Raw genomic sequence first — 19,576 nt, 5'->3', positions numbered from 1 at the left:
TTTGAGAACTGCAATCTCTCTCTCTCATCAGTCCCAGCGTGTGAGACTGAAAACAAATCTTTAAACTTTCACTGTTATTGGTTTCCAGATTTTTGAAACTAAATGGACAGCTTACCCCCTCCTTTTTTTCCAGTGAGTTTTTCAATTCATTCCTCTCTTTGGCTACAGACTCCGTTTGTACCTGGAGCTGGTGTTTTACCTCTTGGCAAGATTTTTCCTGAAAAACATAAGACAAGGAAATACTCCTATGAGCTTCTAAGACTGTACCAGGTATTTTTGCAGGATCTACAAAGCACTGATAAACAATGCTTTCCTTTCCAGTGAAAAAGCTTTCCTTCTCAGCTGCAGATGTATTTCCTGCTCAAAATGTCTCAAAACTTTAACAGTGGTAAATCTAAGATGAACACCCTGCACTAACAAATGAAGCTGTGTGCCAAGAGTTATGATTAGGGACGGCCTCCCTGTTTGAAGCTGCTGTTGGCAGACCTGGTCCTTCTTGTAGGAAGCAGTTCGTTCATTGCTTTCCTCGGGATCCAAAACTACTTGATGTTCTAAAACTCATGAGCAAGTACATTTGCAGGACTTACATGTAAATACAACTACATTTTAAGCCCAAATACTATCAAGACAGTGGCGAGCCTCCAAACGACTACAGAATTAGAAGCAGAATCTGGGCTTCTATCTTTAAGTCTAAATTGGGGAGAAAATCCTTCAAGTTTTTAGGAGAAACAAATATTTAAACAGCAGTAACCAAGTAAAGCAAACAAAAAGGCTTATCTTAAAAAGGTGAAAGAGTAAAGGAAAAAATGTTATTTTTAACTAGAAGCCTAAGTATTTTTATTCTGTTAGATCAGAACAAAAGCAGCTCTGAATGGATTCTGGGAAATTATGACTGTATATTGAGAAGGAAATCAGAAAGACACCCCTATCATGTCTAGGGTAGGGGTGTCAGAACAATTGTATATGAAAATCTACAAAACATGTATTCATATAGTGCCCAAAAGAGCCAAAGAGGAAAGAAAAAGGTGTATTTTAAGGGGAGTGAAAGTTCACTTTCCTTACTCTGGTATGTTAATAGGTTACTCTGCTGGTCAAGTGCTTGTTGTTAAGTGCCACTTGTAAGACCTTTCTGAAACTCAAGTAGTTCTACTACTCTGATAGTACCTTAATTTAGGCATCTCCCTAAACAACATTACTCTGCCTGCAGTACACAGTCTTCCAATATGTCCAGGCAAGCACACAGGAAGATCCTCTATGCAAAAATCCCAGAAAGGAAACTAAAATGGCCTTAGAAAAACATTGTCTTCTTTGATACAGTGGCACTTTAGCAAAGGGTTTATAACTTTGTGGTTTATAACTGATGTATTTTTAAAAAGAGGGACATTCCCCATTCAGTTGTTTCGCCAGTTGTCTCTATTTTGTTTCTTTACCATATTAAAGGCATGCAGCAAGAGAAAGAGACATTGTTGTGTGATAAGATTGATGTTTACTACTGTAAGCATCCAAACAAATATTTAAGTTAGGAAACATGTATAAACTACTAAAAATCACAATTTGTTTTTCCTTAAGGCAATTCATCTCCATACATTGTCACTGTGTGCACACTGTTTTCATACAAAAAGTCATCTTATCAGACTCTAAATACATCAAACAATATCTACTGAAAGAACATACTAACCATTTCTGCCATAGTTGCTTTTCCTTTTTGTATTTCTTTTTCTAATTCCTCATTTTTTTTTTTGAAGGACTCAGAACTTTTCGAGAGCTTGTCTTTGGCAGCTGTAAGGTCCTTTAATAGAGTATCCTTCTCTAATTTCACTTGTTGCAGCTCTAATGTTGCTGCTTGCATTTTACAGTCTAATTCCTTGAGTTGTTTACTTGTATCTTGAGTTGATTTCTCAAGGTTTTGTTTGAGGCTGGCCTTTTCCTCCTCCTGCTTTGAAATTTGCTGTTTTGCTTGTTCAAGGGCCTCAGATTTCTTTTGCAAATCCAGTTTAGCATTAGACACTCTGCAAATACAAAGAGAAAAATAATGAAAAAAAAATCTTCTTCACAGGATCTTTTGTATTACTAAGCATGTCATTTAATATATTAACTAAGAACTCCTTCAAAGCATAACTTTTTCAACCAGAGCATGGGCATTTTGTCTCCTCAGTGAAGACATACCAGCAACTCTAAAAAATAATTTGAGACAGATACTTCTTCCTCAACTATAAGGACCAGAAACTACTCATTTGCTGCTTAGGCATAAATTGCAAATTGAAAAAAGTTACAGAGCTATGGATATCTCAAAATGGACCTCACTACATCAAACTGTTCAGATATTTAGCTGACAATAAGTGCAGTGAATAAGCTGATGAAGTTTATGGAATGACAGCAGTCAGCGATTCACATGAGACAATACAGTAGGTGGGGTCTGTGTGGCATATGGAATGAAAGAAAACAGGTGGGATGAAACTCAGTTCTTGTAGCAGAGGGAACACATCACTTATCTATCATCTTATCACAGGAGACAAGAAGAAAATTTCAACTCTAGTCCAAACCACTCCAGTTTTATGTCTGACTTTGAAAAGCACTACAACACAGGAAATACATACGCCTCTCTTGCTGCCTCAAGTTGTTTACTCAGTTCTGCTGTTCGGAGGTCTAATTCTGTAGATTGCTGCCGCTGCTGCTGTAACTCCTGAAGAGCTTGTTCTTTGCTTGCTTTAGCATCAAGAACGTCACCTTCAAGTTTCTGAGACAGAAAAATAAAAAGGTACACTCATCAGAACACAACCAATAGAAAAAAAAATGGCAATAAAATCAGAAGTCACTCAGTTGAGGAGTAGCATTTACTGTACAGTCTTCACAGCATTCACGGTTATCATATTTCATCTATCTATTTCATTAGTTTGCTATTTATCTGTCACTATTTAGTTCCTGTAGATCTCTGCTCCTCCAGAACTGAAGTATTTTGGTAAAACATGCTGAAATCATATGGAAATTAAAGGCCAAGTAGCCATTTTACTTACAAAGTAACAGATAAATACCAGAAATCTCTAAAGATCCTGTCTAAAAACCTGCACAAGGCCAAATATGGTGTGGAGCTTTGGCACCAGGTTCTCTGCCACCACTGAGTAGTCTCAGCAGTTTCAAATGACTGCTGATTTACATAGCCCAAGAACTCTGCCATTCTCTGTAACAATGACATGAACTACTGCTATGAAGAAATCCTAGGCTCACCTAGAAGATTTTTTTCTTGTTTTTTAAAGGTACTTGTTCATTTCCATGGAGTGTAAGGAATACAGGTGTCTTCAGCAAATGGGCACTGCTTAGACTCTTCAATATGCTGGCTGTTTTACAGCCACTTCTGCTTTCATGCAGTGTCCATAAAACAAAATGTTTCTCTGAGAAAATTCCCCAATAACTTTTTGTTTTGGTTTGGTTTGGGTTTTTTTTGTTGGCCTTTTTTTAATGCCATGCATTCAACTGGAATAATCCCAAAGACTGGTGATGATGCCAAGATTTTACACAGAATTACATTCCTGTTGACAGCATCAACAATCCTGCTCAGTTTCACACTTCAGCTACCAGGAACCTCATAAAATCTTGTGCAAGCAAGCATTGTTTTCCTTCCAAGCATTTGTGCCTGCTGGTTACTTGTGAAACTTTAGCAAAAAGATGAAAAATAAAAACATAAATCAAAGTGGGCAGGAAAAAAAAAACAGTGAGTGAAAGAAGAGAGAGTTGGAAGCACAAAATAACTATGCTGATAATGTAAATGTATGACAGCTTTATTTTTAAATAGCATTGGATTTAAAACTTCATATAAGGAAATCAATTTTCCTTCTATTGGGCTCATAAGCTAGGAAAAACACTCAACTGAGTCTTTAGCATAAAGACTGCTAATCTTCCTCAAAACAGACAGATAACATTGCAAAACCAACTCTGCATTGCTCCCAAGATCCATGCATCACACAGAATCATATGTCTCTATGATTTTTGAACTCTGAATACCAAGAATTTTATAAAAATATTGAACAAAGGTAAAAGCCCAAATTTATCAACACCAAAAGATTCTGCAAACCTTCTGCTAGAATTATATGCACTTTAAAAGAAAAACCAATTCCAGAAGAGGAATGTGGAACTCGAGATGAAGTTAGAGGAAGACTTTTGATAAATAAATCTTCATTAGAAGCCTACTGAAAAACTTCAGAAACAAATTAAACCAGACAGCTAGTGTTAACTTGGGCTTACCAAGGTAACAGATATTCCCTGCTACCACTTACAAAGTGTATAAGCTTGAACTAGAAGACTCTAATTTTGGGACATATTCACGTTCCCTCTCCTAACACTATCCAGGTAGCACAGAATTGTGTGGAAGCACATTTACAGGAAAATGACAGTAGAGTGGCAATGTCCTAAGCCTACCTTAGTGTGCTATGCTAGCATGGAAAAGGAGGAGAATAGGATTAAAAGAGGAACCAGGAAACATTAGTGAAAATGTACAAAAGTGGTATTAATATAATCCTTCCCCCACAATTTCAGCACAGCTTTTATCACAAACAACAAAGAGTATCAGTTTCTGTAAGCTCAGATACTGTGTTGAATACAAACCTTAAGCTGTCCCTCCACCTCTTCAGTTTTCTGCTCTAAATGAAGATGTTTCTCTTTGTACTCTTTAAGATTGGCTTCCAGCTGAGCACAGTACTCCTGCTTGTCATTCAGCTTAGCTGTAACCTGATCCAACTGAACGCTGATCTTATTTAACTCCTGAGGTAAAATAAAAATACAAGGGTTATTAGTTTTTAAATAACTTCCAAAAATTACTGAAGTTATATATGCTTTAAATGATTCAATGTGTTCAAATTAAAAAGGAAAATTATGTTTCTTTTTCACCCTAAGGGGCAGGAAATTGAGAAGGGAAATCTCAAATACATACACAAATTCTCTCTGTTGAACTGACAAAATTTCTGTTAAAGCCTTGATATTCCCTTCAAACTCGGCAGGCTGTGAGCTAAACCTTGACAAAGGTGTTTTAAGTTATAAATGGAAGAGGAACTATGGGTCATACACACACTAGACCCTGCAGTTAGTACAACAGTAACTAGAAAGCAACACTACAAAACCTTAGAGAAAACTTTTTCTGTCTTCATGAACTCAAGCACCAGCAAAGAAGAAAGCCGATACTATGGAAACAGTCAAGTTCTCCACATACATACTGGAGAATACTTCAAATCATTTGGTTCAACACAAAATAATGTAATTTCCACAAGAGACATGCATGAATTCACCTAGTAACTGCTATGATGACAGCTACATCAAAGCTCCTTGCTCCAATCAAGCTAATTTATTTAATTATTAATTCAGTATCTAATAGTTGCAAAAAGATGTCTTCTCTTTATAGCAATTAATTACATTCCCATTCTAAAAAAATGTGTTATATTAGCAATTCCTGGCTTTTTCCATGAAGACCACAGCAGCACTGATTCTACCAAGGGAAATATTTGAACCACCAAGTTGGTGGAATGTTTCACCAGAATCAATCCACATTAAAACACGCAATTTTAACAACAGTCTTTTGAGATTTTTTGTCTCAGTTGGCACACAGATAATTACTTCTGAATACAGGCATATGATTCTGAATTTATCTGAATCTGTAATGAGAATTAAGAATTTTCACTTGTGCCCAGTGCATTCTACAATCTTTCCTTCATAATAAAAAGATGAGAATTGAATTATACCCCAATAGGAAACATTAGACTCTGAACCATAAACCTACAGCAAGGAGTGGATTCCCAAGTCATTTTTTTTCCATTCTAAATTTTTTACACTATCTGGTCCAGATAACAGTAAAAATAACTGAATACATATCACATGATTAAAATACGCTAAATTATTATTTTTTCAAAGGCATATTTATGTTTGTTTAGTTTGTAAACAGACAGTTCTTAGGTTTTTAAGTAGTTTTTTAGGTAACATAGAAACTTTATATGTTGCTTATAACCTGTTGCTTATCTTGTAGTGCATGCTGGGCAGTGTCCAGATGATTCTGAAGATCTGCTCTTTGAGCAGCTTTCGATGCTTCTGCTGAAAGTAGCAATTCAGTCTTTGCTTTTATCTGAAATAAAAGTTTTATTTCACTAAAGCATCTATTTTACCATATGTAATTTTAAATTCTTTTACACTCATCAGTAAGTTTAATAGTAAAAGCAGTAGTTTTCACGTGGCACTTCAAAAAAAAAGAAGAAAGACTTCCAAGGTTTAGAGAAATATCAGGATTTTAAGCCACAGCTACTTCTTACTTTGAGCTAAAAAAAAACCAAACTAAAAAAACCAAACCACCAGTCCTGTTCACCTTCTACTCTAGGAAAATATTTTTACTTACAAATAAGAAACAACAGGATAGATTTACCACATTCACACTCATGCATACTTTGATAACCTCAGGTTACAGGCACACTTGAGAACCTCCAAAATTTTTAAAAGCAAAACCAATAAGAAATAAAAAAATATGCTTCCACATGCATGCTATCTTTTTCTGTTCCTATCTGTCTGTCAGTGAGGAAGCCCTCTTCCTTCCAAAACATGCAGTAAGTAAAATTTAGAAGGTGGGTATGAATGGTGTTGGTGCAGAGATGCAATCTTCAGTCTACTGTGATTTACTATTTTTTTCCATAATGGAAATCCTACTGCTCTGAAGGCTGCAAGGAAGCTCACATGGCCTTAAAAAGCAGTTAGAATCGTAGAGTCATTACGGTTGGAAGAGACCTTTAAGATCATCGTGTCCAACCACTAACCTCACACTGCCAGGCTCATCACTAAACTAAACCATATCCCTCAGTACCTCATCTATGTGTCTCTTGAATATCTAGGGATGGTGACTCCTCCACCTGCCTAGGCAGCCATTCCAATGCTTAATAACCCTCCTGGTGAAGAAGTTCCTCCTAACGTATTTGTAGCAAAGCTCAGTAAAAACATTTTAACACTACACTGGAAGCAGTTTCTAACTTGTTTAGAAACTTAGCAACACTAAACACTAGTTCCAAAGACACCACAGCATATTAACCCACCAACAACAATATTAGGTTCTCCAAGTGTACCAATGTGAGAATGCAACAATTGCGAAACTTGTGATAAATATTATTTATTCTTTGGGATAGATGAAAATAATTAGCAGCTTTTAGCTTAAGTAGCACTTAACAGTAGGAGAGTCCACATTGAGTCAACAGTGTGGAATTTCCTTCTTTAGGACGTTAAAATGGTAAGGTAGCCTATTGCTTTTTTGGTTTGTTTTCAACAAAAGACACCAGCATAGGAAACTTCTAGGCAAAAAGACCTTAGGGACTTGGCAGACTTTCACTCTGGTACACAGAATCCATGACTGATAAGTACAGGGCTTTTGATGGCTAATCATTACAAATAAAACAAGAGATGCTTGAGGATAGATTTTCAAAATTTAATTATGAGTTTTGTTGAGTTTTTATTAAAAGGAAAAAAAAAACCCAAAGAAAAACACCAACAGTCAATAAAAACAATACAGACAAAAACAACAAAACCCAACACTTGCCATCTATTTCTACTCTGAATCTACTTAAATTTTCCTCAATTTTATCTGTCTTTTTCTACTTCATTCGTCTGTTAGTAGAACCATGCAATTTTTCCCAAATTGCTTTGCACATTCTCTGGAGAGAATACAGAAATCACATACAGTATTTTACCATCACCAGACAGTAAAGAATTCCATTACCTGTACATCAAGCTGTGATACTTTCTCTTTACTTTCATTTAGTTGGCTGGTTACTTCAGCAATGTTTGTTTCCAGGGACAGCACACGATCTTGAGCAGCTCTTAAATGTGCCTTTTGCTCCTGCACTTGTTCATGCAAATTCTCTTGGGCTTGTTTATGACTTTCTGATTGATTCTTCAGCTTCTCTGTCAGCTGAGTAACCTGCAGTGAAAAAAAAAGGAGGTAAGTAGAAGAAAACAATGTAACAGTACACCCAAGGAAGTCATTAATCTTTTGAAACTCACCGTGTCTTAGGGCTCTGAAGACTCAACACTATCACATTTCTTTTTCTGAACTATTACAGTAAAGCTACATTTTACACAATATCAGCATTTAAGTAGGTTGCCAGTCGAAAATGAAAGCAAAAGGCAATCGTCAATTTGGCCTTACTGCAAGAAAATCAAAATACTAAGGAGAAAACAGACGCAGGCTAAGCTGAATTTTGGTATAAAAAATGGGAATTAAATCTATTTTTAAGACAAGAGGAACTAATACACACGTATATCCAAAAACTCGCGTGTACACAGGAAATATCTAGGAATTCCTTCCCATATGCTGACAGCAAGGAAGTTACCAAAACACAAGTCCTCTGAAACTTACTTTAAAGTAAGTACCAAAGAAACAGCAAAGTACAGAAAAAGATTAGTGTCATATCTGATGAGATAGAAAAAAAGGAGACAAGATTCAATAAAGAGAATGAAAGAAAAGAAGCAAGTGTCCGAGTTTTTTACCTGTATTTGCAACGCATGGTTTTTCTCTTGTAGCTGGTTAAGAACTGCAGTTTCTCCTTCACCAGCCTGAATTTTTGCGTACAAGTCCTCTCGTTCCTTTTCTAGCAGAGAGATGTTTTCCTTGCTTTTTTGAAGCAAAGCCTCAAGGTTTTGAATTTTTTGGTCCTTGTCTCCAATTTGTCGTAGTACTTGTTCCAAATCATTCTAGGAAATCACATAACAGCTTCCTTAATAATAAGGACCTTATAAGTTATTCCTAATGCATAAAATGTTGGATACATTTATTAAACATGTTCTTTATATTCTGTTCTAGATTTACAAGTTAATTTATTGAAAGTAGGATAAGTCATGCAAGGCACTTTTATAGAGAAAATATATCTAAACCAATGAAATTCTGAAACACACATTCACATGAGGATACATAAATATGTTACCTGAGCTTCCCGTAGTTTTGCTGTAGTGTTTTGCTGAAGTGTCTGCTGCTCTTGGTGTTGTTGTTTTGCCTTGTCTAATTGATGCTGCAATTCTGTAGAATTTGTTGCCTTTTCCTTTAGCTGAAAAAATACCCCACATTAAAGAACAAGCCAAAAAAACAGACTAATAAGTGAACAAGCACCATTCAGTATGCCAACAGTGCTCCATGTTCATTCTAACGCTAGAAGATTTTAGTCTCAAAATGAATATTTGAAAACTGGTACACAAATAAAAGTGTGTAATGCTAAAGAATCAAAATCTAACTAAAGCATTCATTGCTATTAATAGGTGAGATTCTATATCACAAGTGAGAACTGTAAAACAACTATCAGGCACATCTGCATTTTAGCTCTCAAACTTCTAAAACATAAGAGATTTTTAGTATGTTTTTTCCAACAGTTGTTAAGGTGTAACATAGCTGATAATACAAATGTCTGTAAAACAACATTATTGTTACTACTATTAGCAGTTTTAGTAGCAACTTCAGCTTAGCAGTCTCTCTGCTTCTATACTGGGTCAAGGCTTTGCAAATTAGCTACATAAAAGCTTTAAAGCTTTGACAACATACCACTCAGATATTTGGCCAATCCCCATACAGGCAGCAGAAAATCAGCAATATATACAAGATACTCATTAAAACAAATAAAAATTAATAAAACAAGCATTTCCTGCCCATCCACCCCATACAAGTTAATAAATGTCAATGACTTGCTGTGATATGTTCACATCTTTTTCACGTAGGGCTTTATTTTACAAAAATATCTACAAACAAAACTTTTTCCATATGGGCTTAGGTGTACTTTTTTATAAGACCCTTAGCCAAAGTTCACACGTGCAAAATGCACATCCTTTGTTTACGTTTAAAACACTGTGAACTTACACACGTCTGAAGAGTATTTAGCCTTACAAAAATCTGTAATGCAAGTGACATTCAGCTAGATTTTGACAGTTTTCCTGTAGGACCTTAACAGCATCATTCCAATGAAATTCCCACAAAGGACAAACTTTATAAACTGCAACATCACCACAAGTGCATATACAGGCTATTAGTAGAACCAGAACAAACTAAAGTCAGCATAAAAGGTCTCTACCTGCTCTTCAGCACGAGAAAGTTTTAACTGCAGATCAGCCACCTGCTGCTCTTTGTCCATTAGCTTCTCACTGGAGAGCTGCCTCTGCTCCTTGAGCCGCCCGTGCGCTTCCCCCAGCTGACGCTCTGTTTCTAGAAGTTTACTGTGCAACTGAAAAAAAACCACAAAACAAAAGCCATACATTTTTTAGTCAGTCTTTAGCCAATAGTACTGTATTTTAGACTCATTTTGTGCAATGTTTACCCTAAGTTTTCATAACCCATAGCAAAGGAACTGCATGAGCTCCTGAAAGCATATATGTAGATCATATACCTCAGAAACAGAAATCATATTAAAGAACAGCATCAACTGCACAAGCATGAACAAATATTCAAAAAAGTAGGTTGAAGAGACTCCGAAATCTTGTCATTTATTTCCAGAGCCTTTCAATCTGAGTTACAGACATTTAACGGAGACACGGAAGGCAATCCTTCAAAGGTGTAAGGATTCTCATATAAAACAGTGATGCTTAAAGCAATCACACTTTGCATAGCACAAACTCTCACTCCAGATCCAGTGGCTGAAGTACTCTGCCCCACAATGTACTGTTCTGTACTGCTAGACTACTAAGAGTGGAATTTTTAGCTTGACCTCTGGCTGTACCAATGGCATTCCTCTTTATAGAGAAGAGATACATGAACTTTCGATATAGGATACACAGTACCTTTGTGGGCTTACAGTCCAGCACCTCCCAGCAGCAGAGAGGGATGCATTCTTGCAGCTGGACATCAGCCTGCCTCATAATTTTTTAAGACATTAAAAGCAGTTCTTCAAAGTGCAAGGATGGCCTTTTACTATTCATTATTATAAAAAGCGCCCTCTATAAAATCAGCTGTTCTTCTGTTTGAAATTGCCACTACAGATCCTGGGCCACCTCTTGCCTACTTCTACACAAACACATAAAAAGATGCACAAATAAACTTTCAGCTCAATGCAAAACCAGAGAATGAATCAGGCTTTGCAGCACAGGTATCACAATAAATGAAACTTGTTTCTCTATGAATTTCTGCCCAAGACCTTTGAGCCATTCATCTTTTAACTCCAGGTCCTCCCTTCAATATCCCTAAACCTTTCTCACGCTTTCCTCAAATCCTACCATTAGCTAGGCAAAAGGCAGCACAATCTTGTTGCTCACAGCAAGCCAACACTTGTTGACCAGCCAGCTGCCTGGCAGGACAGAAAATGGAACAGTGGTTTTGAGAACATTGAATCTTTCCCCCAGGCACTGAAGGGGTGAGGCATGAATGTAAGTCCCTCTCCTTTACCCAGCTGCCTGTTTCCATAGAACTTAAACACTGAAGAACCTAACGCTGAAGACCTTTTGGCCATCTGTCAAGATTTGGCTGAAGTTATCAACTTAAAAGTACAGGGGATGGAGACAGGAAAACAAATGTGTCTATGCCTTATTTTCTTAGGAAATCAAACTTATTTATTTTTTTCACAGCCACAACCACAAAAACTGTGAATGAAAATCTGTTCAGCATGTGACTGAGATGCTGGTAACTAACTGAGACTGCAAAGTTAAGAGAAAGGCAGGAGAAGAGAGAGGGCAAGATGACAAAAGAAATCGTAATCTCTCCTGCAGTAACCATTTGTCTTTTTCTGTAGGAATCATGAAATTATTAGTACTTCCTCCTCACTAAAAATATGAACAAGAGCTGAAGGAAAAAAAATTTAATGAAGAAAGCATGAAACAAGATAACTATTACAGCTATTCATGGCTATGTTGGTACTGGGAGAGAATAGTTGAAAAGGGGAGTAACAGCAAACAACGTTTTACAAAAAGTCACTTTTATTACAGAGTTAAGTATTTTTTATAGACTTTAGGACTGACTTTAACTAAACATAACCATAAAATCCAGGACTAACCTGTGTTACAGAATACAAAAATCATTTAAAACTATTCAATCAAGTAGATTGTCAACAACAGTATTTATTAGCAATTAACATTTCTCTGAGACTGAAGGAGTCTATATTTTCTTGTATCACCCTCTTCCCATTGTTGTTCTAAAACGAACATTTTCATTGAAGTTTCCTTCCATTGTGAAGATCACTTCCTTCACATCACTCAAATTCTACAATTCATGAACTTAACCAGACATGCATCTGTTCAAATGAATTTTGACAAGATGGCAAGGATTCCTTGAAAATGTGGTTTGAATACACAACTAAATATACATCTTCATAAGCAGCATTTCTTTATGTCAACATAAACTATTGGACTACATTCATAAAAGGATATTTTCATTAAAGTATTAAGTGAATAAATATAAGAAATTTTGTATTTTGTTGACATTGGCGATTGAACTGTTGTTTGGAGGGAGAGAGTTTTTGCTTGTCTTTAATTTTATTTTATATGATGTATAAAATTTTATTCTTGCACTATTCTATTATGACACAATTTTAAATTCTAAATTCTGAGATCAAGCAGCTTGTTCAAGTTTTCTTGCTTAGACTGTCTTCCTTCCCAACGGTATCACCAGGGAATGTGTGATGTCTCCACTTCTTTTCATGAGAATCCATTCAGCAATGCTTTATTCACTTTCCTCCTCCTTCATTTTCCCATCCCAAAAGTCCTTCCTGAAAATGTCCTTTCAGACTGAAGACAAATTTCAGCTCAACCTCTTGGCTGTGCTTCTGAAACTGGCATATATGTTGCCCAGGCAGACTGAGGCAGTTTTACCAAGTGAGGATTCCTAAGCAGATATAATTATCTCCCCTCCCTCTGTCAGAAGACCGATTGAAGGAGGAAAGTAATTCTGGGGACGTAATACATACATAAACAAAGCTTTGCCAAGCCACAGTTCTTCCAAGATAAGCTATTCATGCACAGTTTGCATCTTAATCAGACTTGACAAAGGGTTGAAAATTGAGAAACACTCACATTAAAATGATAAAGATTTAGCAAGACATTAAAATGAAGTACATCATACTAACAAAAAAACAAATCATTTTTTCCATCTTGGGGCCAGACATGATTCCTGATGCACAAATGTTTATCCAATCTAACACATTACTCCCCTAGATAAAACAGAGGTCAACTAGCCTCAAATTTCACTATGCTAAATGTTACATGAAAGTCCTGCTTCCACAACTCATTGAACTCAGCACAACATGTAAATGGTGGAGGGATGTATGCTCTGGGTGTTCTCATAGCTATCAGCAATATAAAGAGGAAGTGTTTGTGAAGAGACACAAAGGAAGTAATACTAAGATTTCACATTATCTCTGCTTTTCACACTATGTATTCCCTATTGTATTCACCATTCAATTTTAAAGCAAATCAAACACTGTTCAGTCTAATGTAAAACAGAGTCACTTTTCTCAAGCTTCCTATAGAGTAGTAAAATTACTATTAGAAGTGGAACTACTACTTTGAATTTATTTAACTCATAATCTGAATTCATTATAGCTTCAGCTACCTTACTGAACCAGAATAAACAAACTTGCTGACTTCGTAGAATTTGTCTATTACCATATTTGTCATGGAAACTCAATATTCTAGGTTGCCCTCTTATCTGGCAATATTTCTCTTACTTCAAGGAATGTATCAACAAAAAGAGGATGAGAAAAATTAGAATCATTGAATCATTATAGTGGAAAAGATCTTTAAGATCATCAAGTCCAACCACTAGCCTCAACACTGCCAGGCCCATCACTAAACTAAACCACATCCCTCGTTACATTATCTATGCATGTTTTGAATATCTCCAGGGATGGTGACTCTACCACCTCCCTGGGTAGTCTGTTCCAACGCTTAGTAACCCTCTTGGTGAAAAAGTTCTTCCTAATGTCCAATCTAAACCTCCCTGGCACAACTTGAATCTCCTCATGTTCTATCATTCATTGCTAGAGATCGACCCTCAACTCACTAAAACCTTCTCTCAGGTAGTTGTAGAGAGTGATCACATCTCCTTTCAGGCTCTTCTTTTCACATCCCCAGTTCTCATAGCTAGTCCTCATAAGACTTGTTCTCTAGACTCTTCACCAGATGCATTGTCTGTCTTTGGACATACTCCAGGACCTCAATGTCCATCTTGGAGGAGCCCAAAACTGGACACAGTATTCAAGGTGCAGCCTCACTAGCACCAAGTACAGGAAGATAGTCACTGCCTGGTCCTGCTGGTCACATCATTTCGGACATAAGCCAGGATGCCATTGGCCTTCTTGGCACCTGGGCAGACTGCTGGCTCATGTTCAGCTGGCTGTCAGTTAACACCTCCAGGTCTTTTTTCTGTAGGACAGCTTTCCAGCCACTCTGCCCTAAGTCTGTAGCACTGCATGGGGTTGTTGTGGCCCAAGTGCAGCACCTGGAACTTGGTCATTGTAGGATGTAAGAAAAAACTGCAAGATGAAAGAAGAGTTTATTTAACACTGTAATAAAACAGATCAAATCTGCCTTGGATCAGCTAAAGCCTTTTTTATTAATGACTAAAAAAAAGTCAAATGAAACATGAGAAGTAAGCTACAAAGTCTACGCTCATTCAAAATGGAAATTATAAAGATAGTTCTAAGAAGAGTTACAGATAGAACAGAATTAGTAAGATGTTTCCCTTACAGAAAAATGGAAATTATACAACAGATAAACAGATAGTAGACTTCCGAGAAATAAAATTGTGGAAAGGTGGTTATAACTGTAGGTCGTGCTAATTGTGACACAGAGACTACAACTTTTCATGTGTCCCTGACAAGAGTTTAAACCTACTAAAAAGATTCAGATGTAACAACGAACAAATACCACAAATACCGAGTAATTGCTGCACTCTCATCATAGCCTCTTCTTTTTGGCAGTTCTTTTCTTTACTTCTCCAAGTGGAACAGGTGATTGTATTTCGTTCTCTGCAGTGCTCTGAAGAATGCTTTGTATTTATTCAAATACCAACTATTTATTCAAACACAGCCCTTGTTAGTTACTTCCCTTCAATTAGGAAATGCAAATGCATGTGCATGAAAAATATGCATGCACAGTTTAAAAAACCCTAATGAGATGGTTTAAGGATCCCTCCTAACACAATGGTCTAGGAGTCTTAAGGAATCTTACCTGACTGAGCTCACTTTGGAGTTGCAGGCCATGCTGTTCTTTTTCCTCCCTCTGCTGCTGGAGCTGTTTACATTCCGCCTTGAGATGCTGGTACTTTGTCTCTACTTCAGACAACTCTTCTTTAAGTTTCTGGCTTGCTTCCCCCTTCTCACCTAGTTCTGTCTGTAATCTCTGTATCGAGGCTTCAGACGCAGACAGCTTTGCCTGAAGCTGTTGGCAGTCCAGATCCTTCTGGTGAAAGCTTGCTTGCACGTTCTTCTTACTCACTGATATTTCATTGTGTTTTTCTTCTAGCTGGGTGTAGTCCTGTTCTTTCTTCAGCAGCTTCTCAGTCAGACTCTATGAGGAAAGTTACACAGCAATTCAAGCTCAATGCATTATTCAAATTTCTTCTCAAGTGTTGATGCTCAACACTGAACTTGATCAAAAATATTGTTAAAGAAAATATTTACCTCTATTTTGTATTATATGTGTTAATTCTGCAGCCCATACAGTACACAGTTTCAACTGAAAATACCGGTTCCCATACACTCACATAAATCCAATTCCTCTCGCTGAGAACACAACACAAATTCTATTTCTGTACCCTGAAGACTCAGTTGTTTCCCTGAATGTTCAAAGCCTAGGTTATTAGAACTGCATTTGCTTGGGGAAAAGTTGAAATAGCAATATGAGTTGTTATTAAACAACAACAAAAAAATCCAAATATCACCGTCCTTCACACAGTTCTCTAAGCAACAACATTTGTAGTTTAAGTCCTGCCTCATCCTGTCCAGTCATCATGCTGAACATTTTCAGAAGTATCCTAATTTTGCCCTGTCACTCCACTTACCACATGACCTGTTATCCAAATCATGGAAAATTAATAAACTCTATGATTTTGATAAATCACAGAATGAAACACTAATGATTTAACCTTCATTTTAGAAGACCATGTCTTTACATTTTAATTCATACCATCTAATTTCCTTGCATTCAAACTAGCTCAAAGAGGATGCTTACTTTGAGTCTGAAAACACTATAAATTTGGATTCCCTAAAGGAAAGACATGAACATCCCTGAGTGTCAGGTCTGTCTTACCATGTTAAAAACAGTAAACACTGCAGCATCTAAGGTGATACCAGCAAGCTTACACGCTGAGACAAATAGTGGGGAAAAAATTATTTATGGATTTTTTCAGCTCTTGCATAATGCTTTTCATCAAATTTCATGAACTAATCAAAATATATTCAGATAGAAAATAATATCTTAATGGACAAGATCCAATTTCAGAAAATTTAGGTTTTTCCCCAAGCTTTGGTGATATACTAGCTAGAATTTCAGAGATCTCCAAGCAGGACAAGAAGCCATGAGAACAATGTCACTTTTCCATTGGTGCTTTTTGGAGCACAGAAATAAAATTGTAGGGAGGCCTTGGTCATCATCTAGCCCAGGTTATTCCACTGTCTTGAAACATACCAGCAGGTTCCATTTATTGCAGTATCTTATGGCTATTCATCTCAGAGGAATGCATACCTTTTAAATGCTTGACTTCTTCCTGTAGTTTCAATGACTATTATATTTTCTAGTGACCCTTTCAATTAAAATATGGAAAAACTAAGAAAAACACAGAATGCTTCTAGCATGTCAGCCCAAAAAATGCCAACAGTGAAGTCAATCTTATGTATTAGAACTACACACATTTCTGCAACTTTGGAACAGCACTGTCCCAAAGATAAGACTGCTGGAATTCCAGCTATGCTGGGCATCTTAAAAGAGCACTTCTCTGCAGTATCCAGGGATGAAACTTATTTTGCCAGAAGAGAGAGCTGTAAAACTATTCAAATAAGTTGAACAGTTTTGTTCAACAAACTTTTAACAATTTTTTAGCAAATGATGACTACATTGGGTGTTACAAACTATATACAGACACTTCTACTTTACAATCGTGATAAAATGAACAAAATAATCTATTAAAAAAAAGATATCAGAAAACAAGTAGTCTTTCAAATGACAACTCTAGCAGTCCAGCAACCCATGTGAGAACAAGTATCATTGAGAATAAACATAATTAATGCCCTACACATCCATTAAAAAAAATTATATAGTTTCTAAAACATACAACTTAGCCAAAAACTCTGGCTCAAGGCTAAAGCTTGGCCATTGAATTCTAGAAAAGATTCTTGAAAAACAAACCAACTTGTTGCTGTTACAGATATGTAGAAGTTTTAATATATGCACATATAAAATGCAGGAATAGCGCAAAGGTGCCACCTTTACACTCCTGATGTCAGTATCAACGCTCTCATGGCTTTTAGAATATATTTCTCCCTCAGAATATAAAGTTGCAATTTCCTTTTCATTAAAAAGAAGCTCATTAATGTTTGTACAGAACAGTGTTCCTGAAATACCAACACACCACAGAATCTTTTTCATCAGAGCTTGGCAAGTTAGAGCTAAGGTATTAGTCCTATTACTTCGTAATTGGATTCACATGTCATGTGTAGAACTGCTATAAGCTTCACTACAGAGACAATGCAGGGCACTAACTTAAATTTTCAAAGTTGGCAGTAGTGTTGGGGAGAAATAGGAACTGTTGTCTTGAAGTTACTGTTGTCTTGAAACTGACTAAGACTCCGGGAAGCTTTCAGGAACACTATGTTAAAAAAAAAAAAAGCAGCAAAGCCTCTTCACCATCACCTTACAAACTATTCAAAGGACAGATGAGAGCAGCAGCTACACCCAGTTGGAGATGCTGCTCCATATCCTGCACTACTCTTCTGTCTTCCTTCCTGGTCTGATGAATAAATATAGCAACGAATAGCAGTGTTGAAAGCCAGTGCCCCTGACAGCTGAACACTCTGCAGTCATGAACAGCCAGACAGAGCTGCAAAAAACTACTGCTGCTTTCAAGAGGAGAGGTGGGTTTGCCTGTCACTCTGCTATCTCTGCGCATGACTGAAGCCCATGAGCAGACTAGAGGCCACAGAACTGACAAGCTATGGTCATTCAGGTTACACCAGAGAACACAGCAGTGTTTCCTGCATGGATGCATGTCCTAGCTGCATCCCAGATATACCAAGAGGTATGTGGGCACACCTCTCTTCCTCAAGCCTTGATTTCCACAGAAAAGAAAGACGGAACAACAGTATGTTACGGCACTCAATAAAGAGCCCTGAGCCTTCAAAGCTCATAAGAAACAAGAGAAAACATCACACTGATCCCTATTTTTATAACTGCTCCTTGGAAAAACACACATAATAGATATTAGTAGTGACAGCAGTCAGGCATTAAAGAACAAACTCTGCTGTCACTGATAGAATTTCAGAGTAGTTACATCAGCAGAGGGTTAGAAATTAAGCATTTTTCTCTTCAGATAGTGCATCTCAATTTTCCTGAAAGAAAACAAACAAAAAATCCCCACATGCAATGGGTTTAGAATTACAGCAAATCTTATACTTCAGGGAATATGCTCGTTTTACACATTAGGTCTCCTCCGGGCTACAGGCCATTTCTGGCCTCTGTAAGGCAAGCCAAGCCCCATAATTACAGTGCTGTGTAAATGAAGGAAAGACAGTTCCTGCTGGTCTCAGAGAACTGATCTTATCTACTTGTCATCTGCTCCTCTCAGTGTAGCTCCTGAAAATGTAAGAAACAGCTTGCTTGCTTGAGGTTGTACATGAGCTTGAAAAAACTGCATCAATGCACAGAAATATCTTCTCACGTTGCAATGGAATTATAAATGGATGTACATATTCTGTTTTGCATTGGTGGCTCTTCCTCCTTGACAGCTTCTTCAGAGATGGCAAACTTTTTGCAGTGGGAGTTATTTCTTTTATCTGGGAAGCTATTCTTCACTTTTCCAAGGCTAGGTCCAAGTCCTCCATGGCCAAGATTCCTTGGCTAGCAAACCATTCTTACCAGTATCGTCTTTCAAAAAGCCACATAAAGATGTGGCTTTAAACTGCTTTAAGCCACTGAAACCGAAAAAGTAGCTCACTGCCAGTTCTGTTACTATTATTCCTCCAGTGGCTTTTGGCATTAATCTACCATAGCAGACAACTTTCTTTTGAAGTATGGTTATCTTATACAGCAATCTGTTTCACTCCACATTGTTAATGGAATAGTAATATATTCAGTCAAGGGCTCTATTCTGTACAGCAATAATTTTGCCAAACTCTTGATTTAGTGTTGCTTGTCTGTGAGAAAATAAAGCACGACAGTTCTCATCCTCTCAGTATTTCACCTGATTTAATGAACCAAATCAAACATCAACCTACTAAAGGATTGCACTTTCTTACATCCTTTGCAAATGCTACTTTTAGGCTACATTAAATACATGGATTGGTCTCCATCCCTTTCTATTTTGAACGACTGACAAGGTTGCTGGAAAATACACATATATAACGTACAGTTCATATACAGTGTTTTATATATATACACAACAAAA

The 19,576-nt window shown here is 37.0% G+C and overlaps 1 protein-coding gene across 4 annotated transcripts in view; it reads right to left on the bottom strand.

The window, feature by feature from the left end:
* Window positions 1–19,576, bottom strand: part of EEA1 (early endosome antigen 1) — a 78,730-nt gene that overhangs the window by 21,466 nt on the left and 37,688 nt on the right. For all 4 annotated transcript variants that reach the window (XM_062015685.1, XM_062015706.1, XM_062015695.1 and 1 more), the window contains 10 exons: window positions 15,148–15,486; window positions 10,068–10,217; window positions 8,937–9,056; window positions 8,503–8,706; window positions 7,733–7,933; window positions 5,990–6,103; window positions 4,600–4,755; window positions 2,598–2,737; window positions 1,679–2,009; window positions 116–217 (listed from right to left, as the gene is read on the bottom strand). In XM_062015685.1, the coding sequence (XP_061871669.1) occupies window positions 116–217; window positions 1,679–2,009; window positions 2,598–2,737; window positions 4,600–4,755; window positions 5,990–6,103; window positions 7,733–7,933; window positions 8,503–8,706; window positions 8,937–9,056; window positions 10,068–10,217; window positions 15,148–15,486 (1,857 nt within the window). The remainder of the gene's footprint in view (window positions 1–115; window positions 218–1,678; window positions 2,010–2,597; window positions 2,738–4,599; window positions 4,756–5,989; window positions 6,104–7,732; window positions 7,934–8,502; window positions 8,707–8,936; window positions 9,057–10,067; window positions 10,218–15,147; window positions 15,487–19,576) is intronic.

This window comes from Colius striatus, chromosome 1 (assembly GCF_028858725.1).
Source record: "Colius striatus isolate bColStr4 chromosome 1, bColStr4.1.hap1, whole genome shotgun sequence".
NCBI classification, from domain to species: domain Eukaryota; kingdom Metazoa; phylum Chordata; class Aves; order Coliiformes; family Coliidae; genus Colius; species Colius striatus.
This window is presented reverse-complemented; position numbering and strand designations above follow the sequence as displayed.